This window comes from Fusarium solani, assembly GCF_023522795.1.
Source record: "Fusarium solani strain SB1 chromosome Unknown bctg00000015, whole genome shotgun sequence".
NCBI classification, from domain to species: Eukaryota; Fungi; Ascomycota; class Sordariomycetes; order Hypocreales; family Nectriaceae; genus Fusarium; species Fusarium solani.
Window position 1 is genome coordinate 1,134,543 of NW_027072143.1, and position 17,186 is coordinate 1,151,728.

At 51.2% G+C, this 17,186-nt stretch overlaps 7 protein-coding genes across 7 annotated transcripts; 2 read left to right on the top strand and 5 right to left on the bottom strand.

Moving 5' to 3' along the window:
- Positions 1-489: 489 nt before the first annotated feature.
- MRS44_018282 (uncharacterized protein) lies at positions 490-3,188 on the bottom strand (the record flags this gene model as incomplete). The annotated part of the gene is made up of 2 exons (XM_065616477.1): positions 490-1,847; positions 2,168-3,188. 2 exons carry the CDS (start codon positions 3,186-3,188, stop codon positions 490-492), a joined length of 2,379 nt encoding a protein of 792 aa, XP_065472549.1.
- Positions 3,189-3,671: 483 nt separating this feature from the next.
- MRS44_018283 (uncharacterized protein) lies at positions 3,672-5,520 on the bottom strand (the record flags this gene model as incomplete). Its single annotated transcript, XM_065616478.1, has 4 exons — positions 3,672-4,026; positions 4,242-4,455; positions 4,819-5,108; positions 5,282-5,520. 4 exons carry the CDS (start codon positions 5,518-5,520, stop codon positions 3,672-3,674), a joined length of 1,098 nt encoding a protein of 365 aa, XP_065472550.1.
- A 1,982-nt stretch (positions 5,521-7,502) lies between these two features.
- Positions 7,503-9,233, bottom strand: MRS44_018284 (uncharacterized protein; the record flags this gene model as incomplete). The annotated part of the gene is made up of 3 exons (XM_065616479.1): positions 7,503-8,151; positions 8,215-8,398; positions 8,534-9,233. 3 exons carry the CDS (start codon positions 9,231-9,233, stop codon positions 7,503-7,505), a joined length of 1,533 nt encoding a protein of 510 aa, XP_065472551.1.
- A 2,489-nt stretch (positions 9,234-11,722) lies between these two features.
- On the bottom strand, positions 11,723-12,013 carry MRS44_018285 (uncharacterized protein; the record flags this gene model as incomplete). Its single annotated transcript, XM_065616480.1, has 1 exon — positions 11,723-12,013. The coding sequence occupies one exon, from the start codon at positions 12,011-12,013 to the stop codon at positions 11,723-11,725; it is 291 nt and encodes a 96-aa protein (XP_065472552.1).
- Positions 12,014-13,055: 1,042 nt separating this feature from the next.
- On the top strand, positions 13,056-14,336 carry MRS44_018286 (uncharacterized protein; the record flags this gene model as incomplete). The annotated part of the gene is made up of 2 exons (XM_065616481.1): positions 13,056-13,293; positions 13,513-14,336. The coding sequence occupies 2 exons, from the start codon at positions 13,056-13,058 to the stop codon at positions 14,334-14,336; spliced, it is 1,062 nt and encodes a 353-aa protein (XP_065472553.1).
- A 118-nt stretch (positions 14,337-14,454) lies between these two features.
- Positions 14,455-14,811, bottom strand: MRS44_018287 (uncharacterized protein; the record flags this gene model as incomplete). Its single annotated transcript, XM_065616482.1, has 1 exon — positions 14,455-14,811. The coding sequence occupies one exon, from the start codon at positions 14,809-14,811 to the stop codon at positions 14,455-14,457; it is 357 nt and encodes a 118-aa protein (XP_065472554.1).
- A 1,511-nt stretch (positions 14,812-16,322) lies between these two features.
- On the top strand, positions 16,323-17,144 carry MRS44_018288 (uncharacterized protein; the record flags this gene model as incomplete). Its single annotated transcript, XM_065616483.1, has 1 exon — positions 16,323-17,144. One exon carries the CDS (start codon positions 16,323-16,325, stop codon positions 17,142-17,144), a length of 822 nt encoding a protein of 273 aa, XP_065472555.1.
- Positions 17,145-17,186: the final 42 nt, after the last annotated feature.

Consider the following 17,186-nt stretch of genomic DNA (forward strand, 5'->3'; position numbering starts at 1 on the left):
ATAACAGGGGGTCTTTATATCCATCGTACAACGAAGCTGCTCTTCGCTGGTCCGCTGCGACCCCGCTGCTGTTGCCGAACCTACTCTTGCGTGTCAAACTAAAGGAATCACGGTTCTAAGGTACATGTCTCAATGTACTGTGGGGCCGTCAATGCATTCGCGCTAACCCATTTTGTCAGTTGGAACGTGCTTTTTGGGTTTTGCAACAGTGACCTCTATAGGCTGCCGCAAACTAGGGATGGGCACGTGTTTAATACACATGTGCATTAAACTGCTTTTTATTATAATGAAGCAGCTTTTTATTCGGAATAAAAAGCGCGCTTTTTATTCCCATATAACTGCCCATGACTGAAGCTGGCCAAGGCTGTGGAGAAATGGAGGCCGGAATCAGGATTATCTTGATCCTATGCACTAAGCCCGTTTTGGAGTACGCTAAGCCTAATATAGAATGGGAAATAATGCATATAAAGCGCGTCTTGCTTTAAATATTTAATGCAAAAAGCGCATTTTATGTAATGATTCAGCTTTAAATCCATCCCTATATCCAACGTGTGCTCGTGGGCCAAGCTTGAATTGATTGATGTCTTTCCCGGCCTTATAGCGGCTGTTTAAGGGATATGCTTTGCATCCATACGCATAAATCCCTCGCCAGTCTGGTCGGAAGTCCTTTGTTGCATCGAAATCGACATTTGGCGGTCTATACCATCGAAAGTGCTGGTGAAACCAACGGTCCATCTTCTCCTTGGGTGACATCCACTTGTTCCTTCGGCTAGGAAGGATGTTGTGTATCCAAGTGGCTGCACGGTAGAATTCTGGCCAGAGATCTTGCGGAAGATGCCCAATCATACACCGCATCCGTAGCTGATTGATTCCACCAGGTCGTTCGGCTCCACCAGTCGGCTCTTTGGTGTGCGACGGTGGGAGTTCAATCTCTATTCCTACCTCTGTGGCCCAGATCTGAAACTCAGACTCCCTTTGAGAAGGTAGATTAATGATGGTCCGTTCGTTGTCGATTCTGATCTTGCAGATCGATACACCCGTGTGTCGTTTGACTCGGGCCTCAAAGTCCTTGATGATCTTGCTGACTTCCGTCTTTGAAGCCAAGGACCAGGAGAACATCATGCCGCTGAACTCGTCTGTGATTAGCAGAACGTAGCGGTGTCCATTGAATGCCGCAGGGAACTCGAAGATATCGACGAAGATCCGGTAAAACGGTTGTCTTGACCGGTCTGACGATTCCCTGCGGGAGATAATCTCGGTCGCCTTGCCTGTGCCGCAGGCCGTGCATTGAACAGTAGTCGGACCCTTGATCCGGACTCCCTTGGTCTGTAAGACAAGTTGTTCAAGTGCTTGTGGCCCTGCGTGGCAAGAGCGAAGATGCCAGATTTCGGAAGAGTCCAACCGTGGTGGATGTGGAACCCTTGAAATCGCCATTCTCTGTCGTCTCGGTTTGTTCGCTTGGAAGGAGGAGAATACATCTTGGAAGGCGTTGAACACGGAGATCAGTGATTGCGGAAGCTTAAAGTAAGAGCGGGAAACTGGCTTGTATTCGACTACATCGAGGTCGTATTGGTCTGTGAGTCGACAGAGGACATCATTGTCCTCATAGGTTCCCATTCGGAGCGTGTTATCGAACCCACAATGCCATAGTCCCTTCCTTGCAAGCCTTTTCGCGCTGACGATGTTCGTGTGGAATCTTGGCACATACGCAACATCAAGGAGGACAAGAGCGCGCGTATTTCTTCCGTCTTCGCCATCCAGCACGTTTTCCATCCTTCGGGTGCCTCGTGCTTCGACCTTCAAGGAACTAGGGTTCCGTCGAGGTAATTTACCGACTGGTAATTTACCTATCCGACCAAAGTTTTTGACGTCAGAAACTTCTAGGTATTTTACATGTCAAAAACCTCTCATTGGCCGATGTCCATATCATCTCCACTATTTTCCAAATCGGTCTCTTCCCAACCCCAGCCATCGACAACAATAGAGTCTTGGAAGGCGTTTTCTATCTTTACTAGTCGAGCAACATCAACTGTCTCCCAGTTTTTGACAACCATCGGTTCTGCAGGATTATCTTTGACCGTCTTGAGCCTCTTGAGCACCCGACTGTTCATATAGATGAAAGTGGCCTTGTCAGTGCTAAGCGGACTAAGCCGATTCCGAAGCTTACAATGAAGGTAGTTCGTAGCACTGAAGGAACGCTCTGAAGGAACAGAGTTCGCCAAGGATCCTAGAACTCTCCTTGCCAATGTAGCCAACTTGACTCCCATAGACCCAAAGTATCCCCACGCGCTTAGGACGTAATAGTGAGAAGGCGTATGAGGAGTCTTCGGCTGTTCTCGATAGATCCGCGAGGTTGGGCCAAAGAGAGCACCTTCGCGAGCACGGAATCGACAAAACTCCCCAAAGAGCTGTTGGTACTCTTCGTTACTGGTATTTTCTTCTAGGAAGCGATGTGCTCTCTCCATAGTGTCAAGCCCAAGACCCTCCCCTATGGTTGTCCGTGGGTCCAAGGCAAATGCGAAGTGGTGAATGTCTGTCGTTTGATCTTTCATCCTTTGGACTCGCCATTGCCTCAGCTCCGAGTAGTTGATAAGAGGATCTTGGTTAGCCTCCTCAAGAGCATCCCATTTGCTCTGGATAGTCAACCAACGGGGAATAACCTCTCCAACGCATGAGTGATCTCGCTCTGAGCAACGTTGTGCGTTTTCGATAGGCTGAAGGATCTTAGCCAACATCTCTACCTCATGCCAAAACTCAAAGTTGTTGATGGACGAGAGTATTGCCCTTAGGGCTTGTTGATCTTCCTCTTTCTCCTCTTCCCCTTTGATAGCCTTAGTTTTTAGGGAATTGAGGACCATAGCATCACGTGCATATGCTCGAAGAGCATCTTTGTTTGCCAGTGAAGACATAACAGCTCCGAGTTGTGTTCCCCAACGGGTGATGGCTGGTGTAATGAAAGCCTTCTGTTTACCATAACACTCAAGCTGATAAGCACGAAGTCGTGCGAGTTGGAGCTTGGCCTTTTTAAAGAACGTGATGATCCTCGTAACTTTCTTAAGGACTGAAGCCCATCTCTCTGATTCCACGATGTCTTTTACTAGAAGTTGAAGACCATGGGAATCACACAAAATGAAGAAACAATGCCTGAACTCAGGCATATTCTTCATCTCAGCGTGGAGTTTCCGCATTGTCGAGCATGTATCTGTGCAGATAGCGTTCATGCGAGAGAAATCCTGGAAGTCCTAAGGGCTGAAACGGGGCCCGTTCCTGGTTTTGAACCAATCATGCCTCTCAATTATCACAGGGGTCATCCCATATTGAAACGGGGCCCGTTCTCATTTCTGACTCTGAACCGCGATCGCGAAACGGGGCCCGTTTTCGCGTCGCGTTGGTCCGTGCCAAACATGGTAAGCGCCGGTGGTTCTCGATAGACATTCACGGTGAAATCGGACGCTCGGTAGAAAACCCTTCCCCGGAAAGCTGGTGCTGGGCGAGAACCTGCTGGCGGTCGGGAATAGTGATGCAGTTTTCTGCAGTGTGGCTAACAATCAATCAAGTTCAATTTCGGACCTCAAACTCGATTGATTGAACCTATCTCAGCTCGATTGAAGCTTGACTTGACTAACCAGCGACCTCGATTGACAACTTGTCAAGTACTTGATATACTATGCCTAATCAGGTAATTTGTATAGACCTCTTGGTGTAGGAATCCCGCGCAAGATCTTGGAAGTAATCCAATTCTTCTGTATCATCTCAGCTTCAACTGCGTCATCGCCGAGGCCGTTGCGCTTGTCAGTGATGAGCTCACTACCGTCAGAGAATACGCGCTCTGGCTCTGCGCTCATCGCTGGCGTGCTGAAGATGTTAAGAGCAAGTTTGCTGAGAATAGGCCATACGTGGCGTCGGTCCACCCACCTCGCCAGAGGATTCTTAACGGTCATGTCATCCTTCGACGGCACCTGCTCTATCCAGACCTCCCACTCAGGTCCTGCCAACCGCCATGCAGGCGTAAAAAGACGTGCTAGGCTATCTAGAAGGTATATACATTGCCTCGCCAGAAGTAAACAAGACAAGCCGGGGGTCTATACATCGCGCTCCTAGCTGCCTGCCGTTATTTCCCCTTTTGATCCGACCCTCCTAGCTATCTAGCAATTCAGCAAAAACAGGTTTTCAAGCCTCGCACCCGTCCGCGGATTATGAGGCACGGAGTGGTTACCGCGTTGGCAAGGGTACATAGCTACGAAGCAGCTAGCCCGTATCGGCAGCCTGGGTCGGGCCCAGGCTGCAAAAGAAAGAGGTTCTCTGGGCAGTACACAACTGCAGAGATCGGTCGGTCGGGCTCGCAAAGACCGGTCGAGGCAGGCTCGCGAGAGCCTGCGAGGCTGACCAGCAGCCGGATTGGATGGGTTGGAAGGGCCCTTGGGTCCCTTCCAGGGGGAGGTCGAGCAGCCGAAGCTGCAGAGGAAGGTCAACTTCTCAAAATCCCTCCCTTGCGGCAGCTGTTAGGGTCCTGATAGGGGCTCAGCTGCAAGCGCTGCCAAAAGGGCGAATTCCTTAGCAGCGCGCTAACAGGGCGTGCCAAGGAAAAATTTTTCAAGGAGTTGGTTCTAAGCGATATAATTGGCTGATTAGCGATGTCTAGGGTATCCTCTCCTAGCCTTCCTGAATAAGTAATTATTGGCGTCAAGTACTTGACAACTTGACACTCCTTTAACTTGATTGATTGACGACAACCCTTAAACTTGACTTGAGAACTTGACTTGACGAGAAGTCGAACTTGATTGAGAATTGTCAAGTTCGAGCTTGATTGTTAGCCACACTGCTCTTTAGGGTCTGATGTGTCAAGATCCAGCATCTCCAGGATGTTCCTTGAGGGAGTCTTTTCCTGCATTCCCTTCCAAAGAGCGGGTGGCTTCCTCTTCCCAGACTCGTCGACAAGTCCGTGCTCCCTGAATAGATGCTTCTCGATATTCTGGGTGCCAACTGCAGAGAAGTCCGTTGTCTTGGGCTTAGGCTTCCGGAGGCAAGGCCTGCAAACCCATTTCCTCTTCGTGGGAGAATCGCGGGCTTGGATGTCAAAGCCATGCTGCCAGACCCACGAAGTCTGCCTGCCAGCTGTCAACCTAGCACCGATACATGAATGCAGACATCGAACAAAAGATCAGTGTAGATTGAGGATTAAAAATGAGCGTGTCCTTTCTTATCTAAAGGAGCGACAAGAGTCGGTCTCTTATACCCGTGTTCAGTCTGCCGATTCATAGACAGCAGGCTGTTGCCTGACGCTAGTTGTGGTCGTTCACTCTCATCGTGAACAAGTTCACGATGATCGTGATCCTTGCCTCCAACAGTAAGCGAGGGTCTCCGGAGCTTGACACCAGCACGTTCAGAAATCGAAAAGGCTGGGAACTTGTTCCATGGGAAGATTTTCCAATCGTCTGGCAATGCATCCAAGTTGATAAGCGGCGCACTGGATGCGTTACAGCCCGAAGGCTGCCGCTTGACAGGCACGTTGGCGTCCATTTGGATCCCAGGAAGGAATTGGATGCATGTAACGATTTTGCCGAAGGCGGTCCTGAGGCGCGACGACAAGCCGAGACGCGTTCGCGAGCCCCTAGTACTGGGTACAGTTGGCACGTGCACAAAAATTGAGAGGCCGGCGACAAAGTCTAGCGGACACGTCTCACAGGGCTGCAGATGCTACCCTGAACCCACAGCCATTCTTGACGGTTTCAACCGGTTGTCAACGTTGAAGGCATCTAGATGGAATTGAGCCCATCAACGTGAAGGTGAAATGGGGTTGATGGAATTGACGCACGTGACTTCAACTTCCACAAAATTGAAAATGTGGAGTGGAAGGTGGAATTGATGACCACCCTGCCGTCTCGCTTCTAGTTTCAACTTACACACTACTTCCATTGGATCGTTCCAAGAGCGTCACCTCATCGAGATCCCTCAAGTAAGTGACCAAATAGTGCGTGGAACACACCAGATGCTCACATTATTAGGATGAGGTCTAAGTTGGTTGTAGGTGGTCTTTTCGTGCTACTTAATGTAGCCCATGGTCTTAATTTCCTCCAATGTCAGGAGGCTTGCCGAAGCGGCGACGAAGCTATGCAGCAGTTTTGCCGACAGGTCTCTGAACCTGCACTTCGAGCTCTGTGTTGGTCAGTCTCTGTTGGCCTTCACTTCTCTAGATTGCTTAAGATCTGTGAAAATGCTTGTTGGGCTATCACTGGCGGCTGATCCGGGTTGTGTAACTCAATGTTGAGACACTACAGAGGTTCGAGTGGTTCCGATCACTTGGTTTGCAGGAACGCTGATGAGGTAATTTGCAAAATAAATTGAGTGAAAATCAAGGGTTGTGGATCTCTGTATACTTAGTACTGGTCTGTAATCCACCTGATCTATTGTTATCTAGTCTCTTCATTTCGCCATTGCCACGCTATGCTCAAACGAACCGTATTACACTCTAGGGGGCCTCTGCTTAATCATCTCTGCGAGAGTAGGATCGACACGGGCGAATATGTCTAGAGAGAAAGATCAGTACCATTGAGAATGTGATGGGAACTGGTCTTCAAGGTCTGGCCATTTTGGGACTTACACGGCTCTGCAAGCGGCGGGGCCCAAGAGACGCACGGGTACCCATGCGTATAAAATTTCACGGGAACCGGCGACCGAGATACACTGGCGCCGCAAGCAAGACCGGAACGTCAATGAATGCTGGCGCAGAGCAAATGGCAGCAGGTGACGATTCTACACCCAGTGATGTGCCTTGTGTACGAAGCCATCGGGCCAGTCGAAATTACCCTTTTGAGTTTCGCGGTCATTGCGCTAGCCTATCTAGGACTTAGCGCTTGAGCTTCTAGCCACCCAGAATTTAGCGGTCACACACTAACTTCATTCAATTTTCGCGGTCACGCACTAGCCTAATCAGGATTTCGCGGTCAACTCAGGGGCAAGCTCATCTCATCAAGCTGTATGAACTTCAAGACAGCCCAAAGTCAATCACTATAATACTGCATCTTGATCACTATGCCCGAAGCACCCAAGAAGCGTGGGCGACCTCGAAAGTACGATACACCAGAGGAGAAAGCAAGGCAAGATGTCATTGCTAAACGCGCCCGACGACGGCTTCGGAACTCCTCGGTGCACGGAGATATCCGATTTCAAGTCTATGTCCCCCAACCGATAGAAGCTTTGCAGCCTCCAACCTCGCTGCAACATCACACAGAGCCGACAAGCTGCCTTGATGTCCTGGCAAACGCCGCTAGCCGGTCAGATTGAACTGAGACGCCACCCCCACCAGCTTTGAACCATATTACAAGCAACACCATTGTGGCCAGAAATGGATTGCGTCCACAACCAACGGAAGAGTCTGTGTTGGTACAACCGTATCCCCACGAGTAAACCCATCACTGATCCGGGCCGAGATGATTTTTGAGCCATCCATGACGGCCAACCCAACCGCAACTGAAGCCCGAACTCGATTTCCATACTTTATATTATAGATCTGATGGCAAGCGCAAAACCTGTTCCCTCATGAAGGTCCGGAACGGACCATTGGTCCACGCAGCTAGTATACGGAGTGCCTTGACAAGGCTGTAAATCCCCAACAGCGAGCTTGTGTCGCCAATTACAAACATGGAGGTAATAAAGATCTTGGTAGGCGTATCAGTAGCAAGATACAGTCTCCACACGCTCTCGGTTGCTACAATTAAGGGCATCTGCAGCTCAATGGGCCGAGGAAAAATCTCCAGCTTTTCCGGGGATTTGGACCCGGGACTGGATGACAATGCTCGCAGGTAACGCATCTGTTCCATCCAGGCGGCGATCCAGATGGATAGCTGTAAGCGACCATCTGAGGGGGTGGCTGACTTTGTCTCTATGTTCACTCCCGCTGGCTTGTATCGAACAGGTCCATAACGCGTCTGGTTGATAGTCTTGCGGGTGATTGGCGCCAGTGCGATCAGACGGCGAATTGCCTCTTCCATGTCATCCAAGATACCACTTTTCTCGGATTCTCTACTCCCTTGGCAAGGTGTCTCATGCGAGTGCGTGTCGAGGTTGATTGAATAGTCGACCAGCTTGCTATCAAATGTATCACCAGCCATATCTTTGGGCACAAGGGAGCTCTCAGGTCGTGCTGTCGTACTAAGTCACGACGTCAGCGTTGAGCTTCACGAGTAAGTGACATGCGGTGTATCAAAGACTTACATGTTGTGGTGCCTCACACCCGGAACCGGTTCCAAAGCGAGATAGAGTACACGACTCGACACGCCATCATTCCATGCTGCTTCCGAGGCTGAGTCCTGCTGGCAGTACTTTGATTCCCTGAGAATCCGCCGTATCTCATCGAGTTCACGCAGCGCCTGAGGTCGGTCGGTGGATTGGCTGTAGTCTATGTTCCATGGTCTCAAGTCGTCTGCGTCCGAACCAAGCAATCGTTCAACATCGTCCTAAAATCGCGCCTGTTAGAGCCTGAAGACACGACACTGCATACCGGCACATAAAAGTGGCGGGCAGGGCTATTGACTTGCCTTGATGCCGGCTGGTATAATGCCGATGCCATCCCTTGCGTCCTTGAGCCCCCTCAGTAACGGAGGGAGTGCGGCTTCACCGTTGTAATCAAAGGGCTTGGCAGCAAGATGAAGATCAGAAACTGACTTGGCCGGGCTTTTGGATCGGCGTGAAGTGTTGGTCGTATTCGTCTTGCCTGTAGTGGTGCTAGCCTCGGAGCGTGTGGGCGACGGAGGGGACGATAACGATGGCAGTTCCGAGCTTGATCCCTCGCGGCGCCAGAGAGATTGAGAGTTTCCCGCGCCTGGCCCAAGACTCGGGACACCTTGGCTATGAAACGGATGTCGGTAGGCAAGGATTTGCCTCGATGATCGTGGTGTATTCTGGTCCTCTTCCTCTTCCTCATCGTCATCCTCGACTGATCCTGTGTCCATGATATTCGACGTTTCTTCTACAGTTTCTGTTGCTTCGATGCTTGCATCGACTCTTTGCGACTGCGTGCGTGCTCGTTTTCTCGATGATGATGTCGTTGGTGTCGTTGACATGGTAAGGCGGTGCAACCCGAGACGCTGCGGCGATGCCGCCGAGAGAATTGGTTCGAGTTCGAAATCGTCGTCCTCTCGAGGGAGGAGACCGTCAAGCCAGTGTTGAATAGAAATGTGCGTCTCAGATTCCATCAGCATTTGCGCTGATGTTGTTTTGGGACAGCTCGCCATTGTTTATGGATTGTTGTCGATAATAATTAACCAAAGAGTTGACGAGCGGGGCACAAGGGGCTGAATGCTGTTGGCATGGCAACTAACAATTGGGCAAAACAAAGAGGCTTATGTTACCCCGCGAGCCACCATGTAGTAAATAACAGCAGTAGAAACACAATAATGTCCATGATAAGTGCAACAGACAAATATGCGCAACAAAAATCTCAACCTTTAATACAAAAACCTAAATAAAAACGTGACGAAGCATTTAATTAATTACAATCAATCGCTATACTCTTCCCCAGATGTCTTAATAACAATCTGACAAGTCCTTACATTATGACCGGCCTTTCCGCAAGTTCCACGGCGCCTTTCCCTCGGTCGCGCCGACCCTCCTTGACCACCACTTCGCGATAATTCAACCACTACCTGCGTATTAACATCTATTTGATCGATTGCATCTCTTCCTTCATCTAGAGTCATCTTCCCTCCTTTGCGTAAGCATGTTTTTTTTTTTTTTTTTTTTTTTTTTTTTACTCTGCGCCGTTTACTGCGTGCCTCATTCGCCTGTTGAAGGATCTGGATCTCAGACCTGAACAATGCCACCTCATGCATTATTCCCTTCGTTCCCTTGGAAAGTGGCTCAATAGCTTCTAACATAGATGTTAACGTTGTTACCAATCTTCGCGGCCGGCCTCGCGGTCCCGTCAACGGCAAGCAAGATGTTCCAAAGGAGCTGAAAGCGGTGGCCGGAGGGCAGCGAGCCCTAACCGCAACACCAGAAGACACAACGACCCCTAGGATGACCCCGATCCCCCTCGTCAAGCCGAGCCTTCGAGGCACTCGACCGACTACGAAGCCGAGCGCAAGACGAATCCTCTCACAGTCAGAGGTTGATATCCAAAAAAGACCATCCGATCCGCTACAGTCTGCCGGGCTACTCACAAGAAGATCGACTACACATACAAATGCAACGGGAAGAGGATAGGAGAGTAAGCGAGGCCGTGGAGCCCGTGTGGGAGCTACGGCTATGAGTAACAGGCTGCCCTTATGCATTGAGGCTGCGCTGCTGTGAGCCGGATCATCATCGGTCGGTCCAACGTGCGGACGTGTTCATTTTGACAGAAATACATTTCGTCAGCGATTTGAGCGTAATTGAGCAGGTTGTGTGTTATTTGGCCTTGAAATTGGCTTCTTTCTATGTGTATTTGATGTGATTGACGTGCACGGGTTAATTTTGGGTGTAATTGAACGAATTACGAGCACGACTGCGTACAGCTGGGCAGCTTCGCCAGGCATCAATGAACAGCCATGACAGTCAAGACACCCAAGTCCAAGTCCAAGCCCAAGCCCAGGCCACAGTCAGCTGTTAGGCCATTCAATACGTCTCAGCGAAAAAAGTAGTGACAACAAAACAAGGCGGAGGCTCTTCTGAGGTCCTGGTACGACCTAGTACGCGCTTGGTCTCGGAAATGGCCCGTCTCCAAATGGCGGTGGGGCTTGCGGAGGCGGGTCGAAGAAGCCGCAGTCGCCCCTGCCATGCTCCACATTCAGCCCTGCACCATGCACCCTGGATCCTTGCTATAACCTCTCATGGCGAAAGGTAATAGGTAAATAGCCCTGAGCAGGCTGACTCTGGGCATTCGATCGGCGCAGTATCCTGGCAATGGATTCGGTGGCAACAAGACATGGCAGACAAGCCAGTCCCCGACAAGCTGCCTCTTGAAAGCGGTTTGCCCAAATGCAGCACCCATGACCGGCTCAAATAATCAGGCTGCGAAATGATTGGGGTGGAGTCTAGTACCCGACAGTGGCGATATTGCCAGGGCCCCGATCGGCACCGGGCTCCACCCTACTAATAACCTATCTAGCAATGTAATAGGCAGAGACAGGGCTTTAAACTCGACTGCTATCTGAGAACTTGAGGCGAGGTGCAGGGGTGGCAGGGGTTTAATTATCTGGGCGCCATCCTTACGAGCTGCACCTGGACCGCTTTAGCTTGGCGGCGTCACGGGGTTATGACCAAAATTCAAGTACCCGGATGCACGGAAACCGTGCAGCTCTCATACAAAAATGAAAACTTTGACTTGCTAGGTTGTAGCAGCTGGCTGCTAGGCAGCAGGGCTGGATCCGAGGACGACATGACTACTTGTCTCGCTCCGTCGCCCAGTGTGACGCGCCTCGCCTCAAAAACTGGTCGTGCAACGGAATTAGCATCTGCTTCCCGTCCCCCACCACGTGAATTAATCACTTGGAAGCTTCAACGGGGACTAACAGGTATCGACACGTCACCAAGGTATGGGGCTTGGCTCGTTGACCCCCCAGGAAGATAGATACATGCAATTAACTATTCCGCCGTCTAGTATCAAGTCTGCGTATGCCCAAAATCTCCCGACACATGTTTCATGACACCGGCCAACTTTACACCTCTCGCTAGTTGAGTTCGGTAGACCCTTATATCGAACAACGACGTGCCCATCCTAGCCAATGAGTCCACCCGATTCCATTCACGATGTAGAAACGTAGATCGGGGAAGACTGTGATGTGCCCATCGAATTCCCTATGTCGTTAACCAGCTGAACATCAAGTGGACCCGACGCCTGGCTGACGCTGACATCAATTTCGCCGTAGTCAAGTTTGGCGTAAATGTCGTCAAGTTTAGCGTGGACGCGAGCAATGAAAGCGAGGACCCCGATGAGGGCACCCATAGAGATGAGATTCGCAAGGAAGTTGAGTAAAGTGGTGGTTTTCATGAAGGTTGAGGGGCCCTTAATGGGCGCTTTCGGTGCAGGAGCCATGGCTTAATCAGCGGACTTGGAAGCTGTGTTTGAGACGCAGGTGGAATTTATGATAGAGGAGCTGGGGCGAGGTGACCGAGAAGATATGGGAGGGCGGAGAAGAAGGAAACCTTTAGTTGGAGAAGAGAGAGGCATGGGGAATCCCTGGAAGATACAGCCATGACGGTTTGACTGATGATCCCGAAAGTAAGCTTAACATTGCCTTAACAGAGAGACGGCCAGGGAGAGGGAACCTCGCCAATGCGAGAAGTCTCATGGCATTGGACGGCCGTAAGCATAGTAAGCTCGGGGAAATTGTTTGTTTGCTTCCGCTTTTATGGTAAAGAGCTGACCTGAGGCGATGCCTATTTGGGCACGCCGCAAACGTGGGGAGGCCTTATCAGGAAAGTCGATTGTCTCCCGAGTGGAAAGCTCCAAGGCGTACCTCGCCCCACATGATCCCGGTCATCCCGAGAGTACATGAGGGATACGAAAAGTTTAATCCCAGAAGGAATTCCTACCAATTCCCCGCCAAAACACCATCAAATTATTTTGATACCATCAATGAATTCACCTCCAATTCGAGAAGAGATACAGGTCACCAACCTCTATGATGACAAGAGCCTTATCAGGGAAGAGCATAGTCGCCGGTAATGACCGACCGACCCCACCCGGGCCGTTGATCTCAGCGATCATCATAAATCAACTCAATCAATCAATCACCCCAATCAAATCAATCAACCAAGTCGATTCCTTGGTTCAATCAAATCAATTCCGGTGATTTGTAAGTTGACATGATTTTTCTGAGAAAGTCGATATATGCCGTGCTGCATCTAAACTGCCCAAAAAGAATAACCTGGACCTGCCCTTCGCCCAGTCCTACCCTGTACAAGATGGTCACAGATAGGTGATACTTCTTAATCCCATGTAAAGCCGTAGCCTGGTTGGTAACTGCTATCGCCACCTAACGCACACCAAACCCCTCGGCGGGATGACGCGCTCCTCTGCACCCTACCGCGACGCGTCAATTCCGCCGTCAACATGACATGACGCCAGCGACAAGATGTCGGACTTGCCAGCACCCTCTTCACCGGCGAGTCTTTCGCCGGAGATTTTGACGCCTTGCCCCACGCCACTTTTTCCCTCTGCGTTCTCGCGACTGTCACAACCAAGGACCGTGGCTAAGCAGCTCGAGGAGGCTGCGGTCGGAGAGCTGCCCCCTAACCCGACTATTGAGGATCTACCCAAGGTCGTCTGGAAGAACCGCCGTTTCATTCAAGAAGCTTTGCTAGCTCGGAAAGGTGCAAAAGGCAGAAAAAGTTGGATCAGATCGCACGGCATGTTCATTGAATTGAATCACCAGGATCAGCCAATCGGTCATGTGTGGTGCTGCAGCCGATGTGACACGAAGGGTCGGCCAGAATTCTTCTCAGTATAAGCGACATCTTCTGCAGCAGATCATCTTCGCAAGTATAGATCCACCCACTATACGAACATATCCCATACTGACTTGCACAAAGCCCACCGGATCACCCCTGCGAGTCAATCGAGCCCCAGCGACGATAGCGCGATCCATGTACCCCACCAGCAAAGTCAAGCGCCAGCTTTTACGGTAGCTGCCTTGCCAGAGCATTCTCAAGCTGAGTATGCGGCGTTTGACAAGCCACTGGCGTACAAGATTTCCCAGAAGAGCTCATTACCAGCAGACCGCCGAGCATATAGTCGAGCATCGATCAACAACGGCTGGAAGAAGCTGGATGAGTACTACAGCAAGCTCGGAGAATCTCCCTTGTTCGCGGCAGCAGTCATCCTTCATCCGAGATTTGGCATCAGCTGGTTGGAGGCTACTTGGGCCACTGAGGAGCAATTGGCCTGGGTTCGCGATGCGAAGACGGGCATAAAGGACTACTTCGCGCGGTGGTATCAATCGAACCAGCGGAAAGACGAGTTACAGTCGAAGTCTGCTCCATCGTCAACGAACAGGGGTAAGGAGGATGATCACTACACGCAATGGATCAACAGCAGAACGAAAAAGGCATTTGCAACGAGCAACAGTGTTAGCGAGATGGACAAGTACTTCCGTCTCGAGCCACAAGATACGCAAGAGCCAATCCAATGGTGGAGGGACCACAAACCTTCATTCCCGGTGCTAAGCAGCTTTGCCTTGGACGTCTTTGCCATTCCGGCGATGGCAACCGACTGCGAGAGGCAATTCAGCCTAGCAAAGCTGACATTAACCTCTCAAAGGCTCTCAATGGGCGCAGACACGCTGGAGCGTGTTCATTGTCTGAGGAACTGGGTCCGACACGGCGGGGTAAAGCTGGGCAGTTGGGTCGGCAATTGAGACTTAGGAGCCGGCGAAATACCTTCACATACCATATATAGGCCGCCCATACAGTTGATTGAGACGGGCCAATCAAATCAAACAAATCAACTTTTACCTCAAAGTTGATTTGATTGATTTATGATGAGCGCTGGCGGCCAGCGGTGCGAAGCCCCGCCATGGTGCCATGGTTAGGGGCTTGATTGAACTTGTTCAACTCCGCCTCAAGGTCTCGGATGAGCTCCTTGTAATCTTCCATGCAAGAGTTCATGTTTGCGAGTATTCCATGGTCGTCGGCTTGGGATACGAGCCGCTCGAGTTGTTGGCGCAAACTCTCAAGCAACTCGAGAAGGCCACAGAGCTTCTTGATCGTGTGGGCAACATCGGATTTCTGGCCTTGAAATGCCGCGTAGCAGTCGAACAATCCCTGAGCAACTGTGATGTCAAGCGATATGACGCCGACTGCGCTTCCAGCGACGGAGAATGGGTCTACCATGCTGGTGCGCAAGGGGGCAATTTGCGTCCGAGGGGTGTTGACCGTGGATGACAGTCAAGAGAAATGAACGGCATGCATGGCTGGTTGGAGCTGGGACTTTGCCAGCCTTTCATGTCTAACCGCCGTGGCGGCGTACTAGACGTCAGGCAGCAATGATGCAGGTAGCCCAAATGGAGGAGACGACCATCATTCCATAGGACGGTTGAGATGTGGCAGGCGTCGGGACGGCCCGGTTGGACGCCTCAGAGAGAGGCTCATGCGTGGTGAATGATGTGGTAGCAGTTGGCCTTCCTGGAGGCCAGTTCCTGACCTTACCAATCTGGAGACCATTGTGAGGCACTGGGTGGCTGACACAAGGCTGGCAGGCTAACTCCACGTCTCCGCGATAAGTGAGGGAAACTGAATCAAACTTTTGGGCAGTTCGTCTCGTGATGAACGGCTCGACACACTATGTTGGGAATCACGCGACGTCTCATGGTGAAGATGAGCCCAAGACTATAATCCATACAGGTGCTGAGTTAAGTTACAGCATATCGGAGTTCGCAGTCAGAGGCCTTTGTTATGGCCAGTGACGTAATACCTACCGCGTCGCGGACGCGTTGCGGGCCATGGCCAAACGCGGCGGGGGCGGGGCAGCGCGAGACGATCATTAGTATCCATCCTCAAGCATAAACTCGCTAGCTCGGATGAGTGGGCACAGCCTTGAACTGGCCGGTGCGGAAATTAGTGCCCCGAACCGGGCCACCTCATGCTAATGCACAGACAGGAGAGCCCTGCGCGTCGTGGAGGCGGGTACATCAAGGGTGCGGCGGCTGTCCGATTGGCGGCCGGGTTGGGGCTGGCTGACTTAGCACGCGGGGTAAAATTCACTCGTGGACGGCTCGGACTTGCTAGAACCTGCAAGTCCTCAATTTAAGGTATCACCAAGGGGTTAGGATAAAGGACGCCTGTCTTTACACATGAGTGTAAAGATACAATAAGGTTTAGGAAATTTTTGCCTCAACCTCAGGCAATGAATGGTGCTATGTGTTTATTTCGCTGTAGTTGCTGGAAGGCATTCTGCTAATTCAACTGAGAACGCATTTAGCAGGGCCATTTCGTCGTACACCTGTTCTTTCGGATGTATGGCAAGTCTTATACTTGTACGACAGTATGAGCAGCTGCCAAAGCTGGAGCCTACGCTTATGGCGGTGGCAGTGTGTTTGCGGCTGCGCAGGCAGGATCGCGGACTGGCCAATGGCACAATGTCGCTAGCCTGGCGGCAGCTGAGCTACCTGCTGTGGCTGTGGCTGTGACAATAGCATTGGCGGTTGGCGGTGGAATTGATGGCTGCCACGTCACATATGTAGGAGCCGCGACGCTGTGTTGACAAGGCTCTGGACTTGGTCTTGGATGCCTCTTGCCATGCACAAACACAGTACCCTGTCCCAAATATATCAACCCTCCTCGTCCTTCCTGAGGTCAGGCTGGCATCTTCATCCTTTTATTCTTTGCCGTGAATAGCTTCCACCATGTCGCTCAACATTATTGTTCCGCACTTCTTTCTGCCGCAAAGCTCTGTCAAGCTGGCCCGCTTCATCACGAACATTGATCATCCACACCAGAGCTTTCACGATCCTCTGTACACCGAAACACCAAAGCCCGCCGTTTCGCCCCGCGAGGCTTATGTCGGATTGAACCACAAAAGCAGCAATGCTAGCTTCGCATCCGCACTCACGTCCCTTATGTCGGCAGGATTTTCGAAGCGTGCTAAGGCTCAGGTGAAGATCACGGCAGAATGCGTCAAGACCCACACGCTCGACAATTCCGACGAGTGGTTCAACAAAGCCATGGAAATTCTAGCCACCAAGACCTGGATCGAGAGACAGGTAGACAGAGGCTATGACATATACATGATCGTGGGATTTCACACAATCACGAATGCCCGCATTGTCGAGGAATTCGTCCATGGGATAGATGCCGGCGGCGAAATCCACGTCCCTGTCAGCCTCTCTCTTGCTGCATTCGGCGTCGTCGCGCCTCTCGGAGAGATCATTGATCCTTCAGTCGGGGGGAACAATGATTGCGTTGACAACACGCAAACCTCTTTCAGGGCGCCGGGCGAACAGGTCTGCGCTTTCCAGTACCGCAAAATCCGGCATCGGTGGTTGTCCAGCAAAAGTGCCGATACCTTTCGGCTCTCCAAATCGCCTCGGTGGTCGTCCGTTGAGAGGGGCAGGGACGAGGAAGATGGCGAAGATGACATTATTGAAGTCGAGGCGACACCACTGTCTGAGGGGGCCATTGACGGAGAGTGGGACAGGATGGACGCGCCAGGGGGGAGATTCTACTGATCCGCGCGGGAGAAACCGAAGAATAGGTGACGAATGAAAATT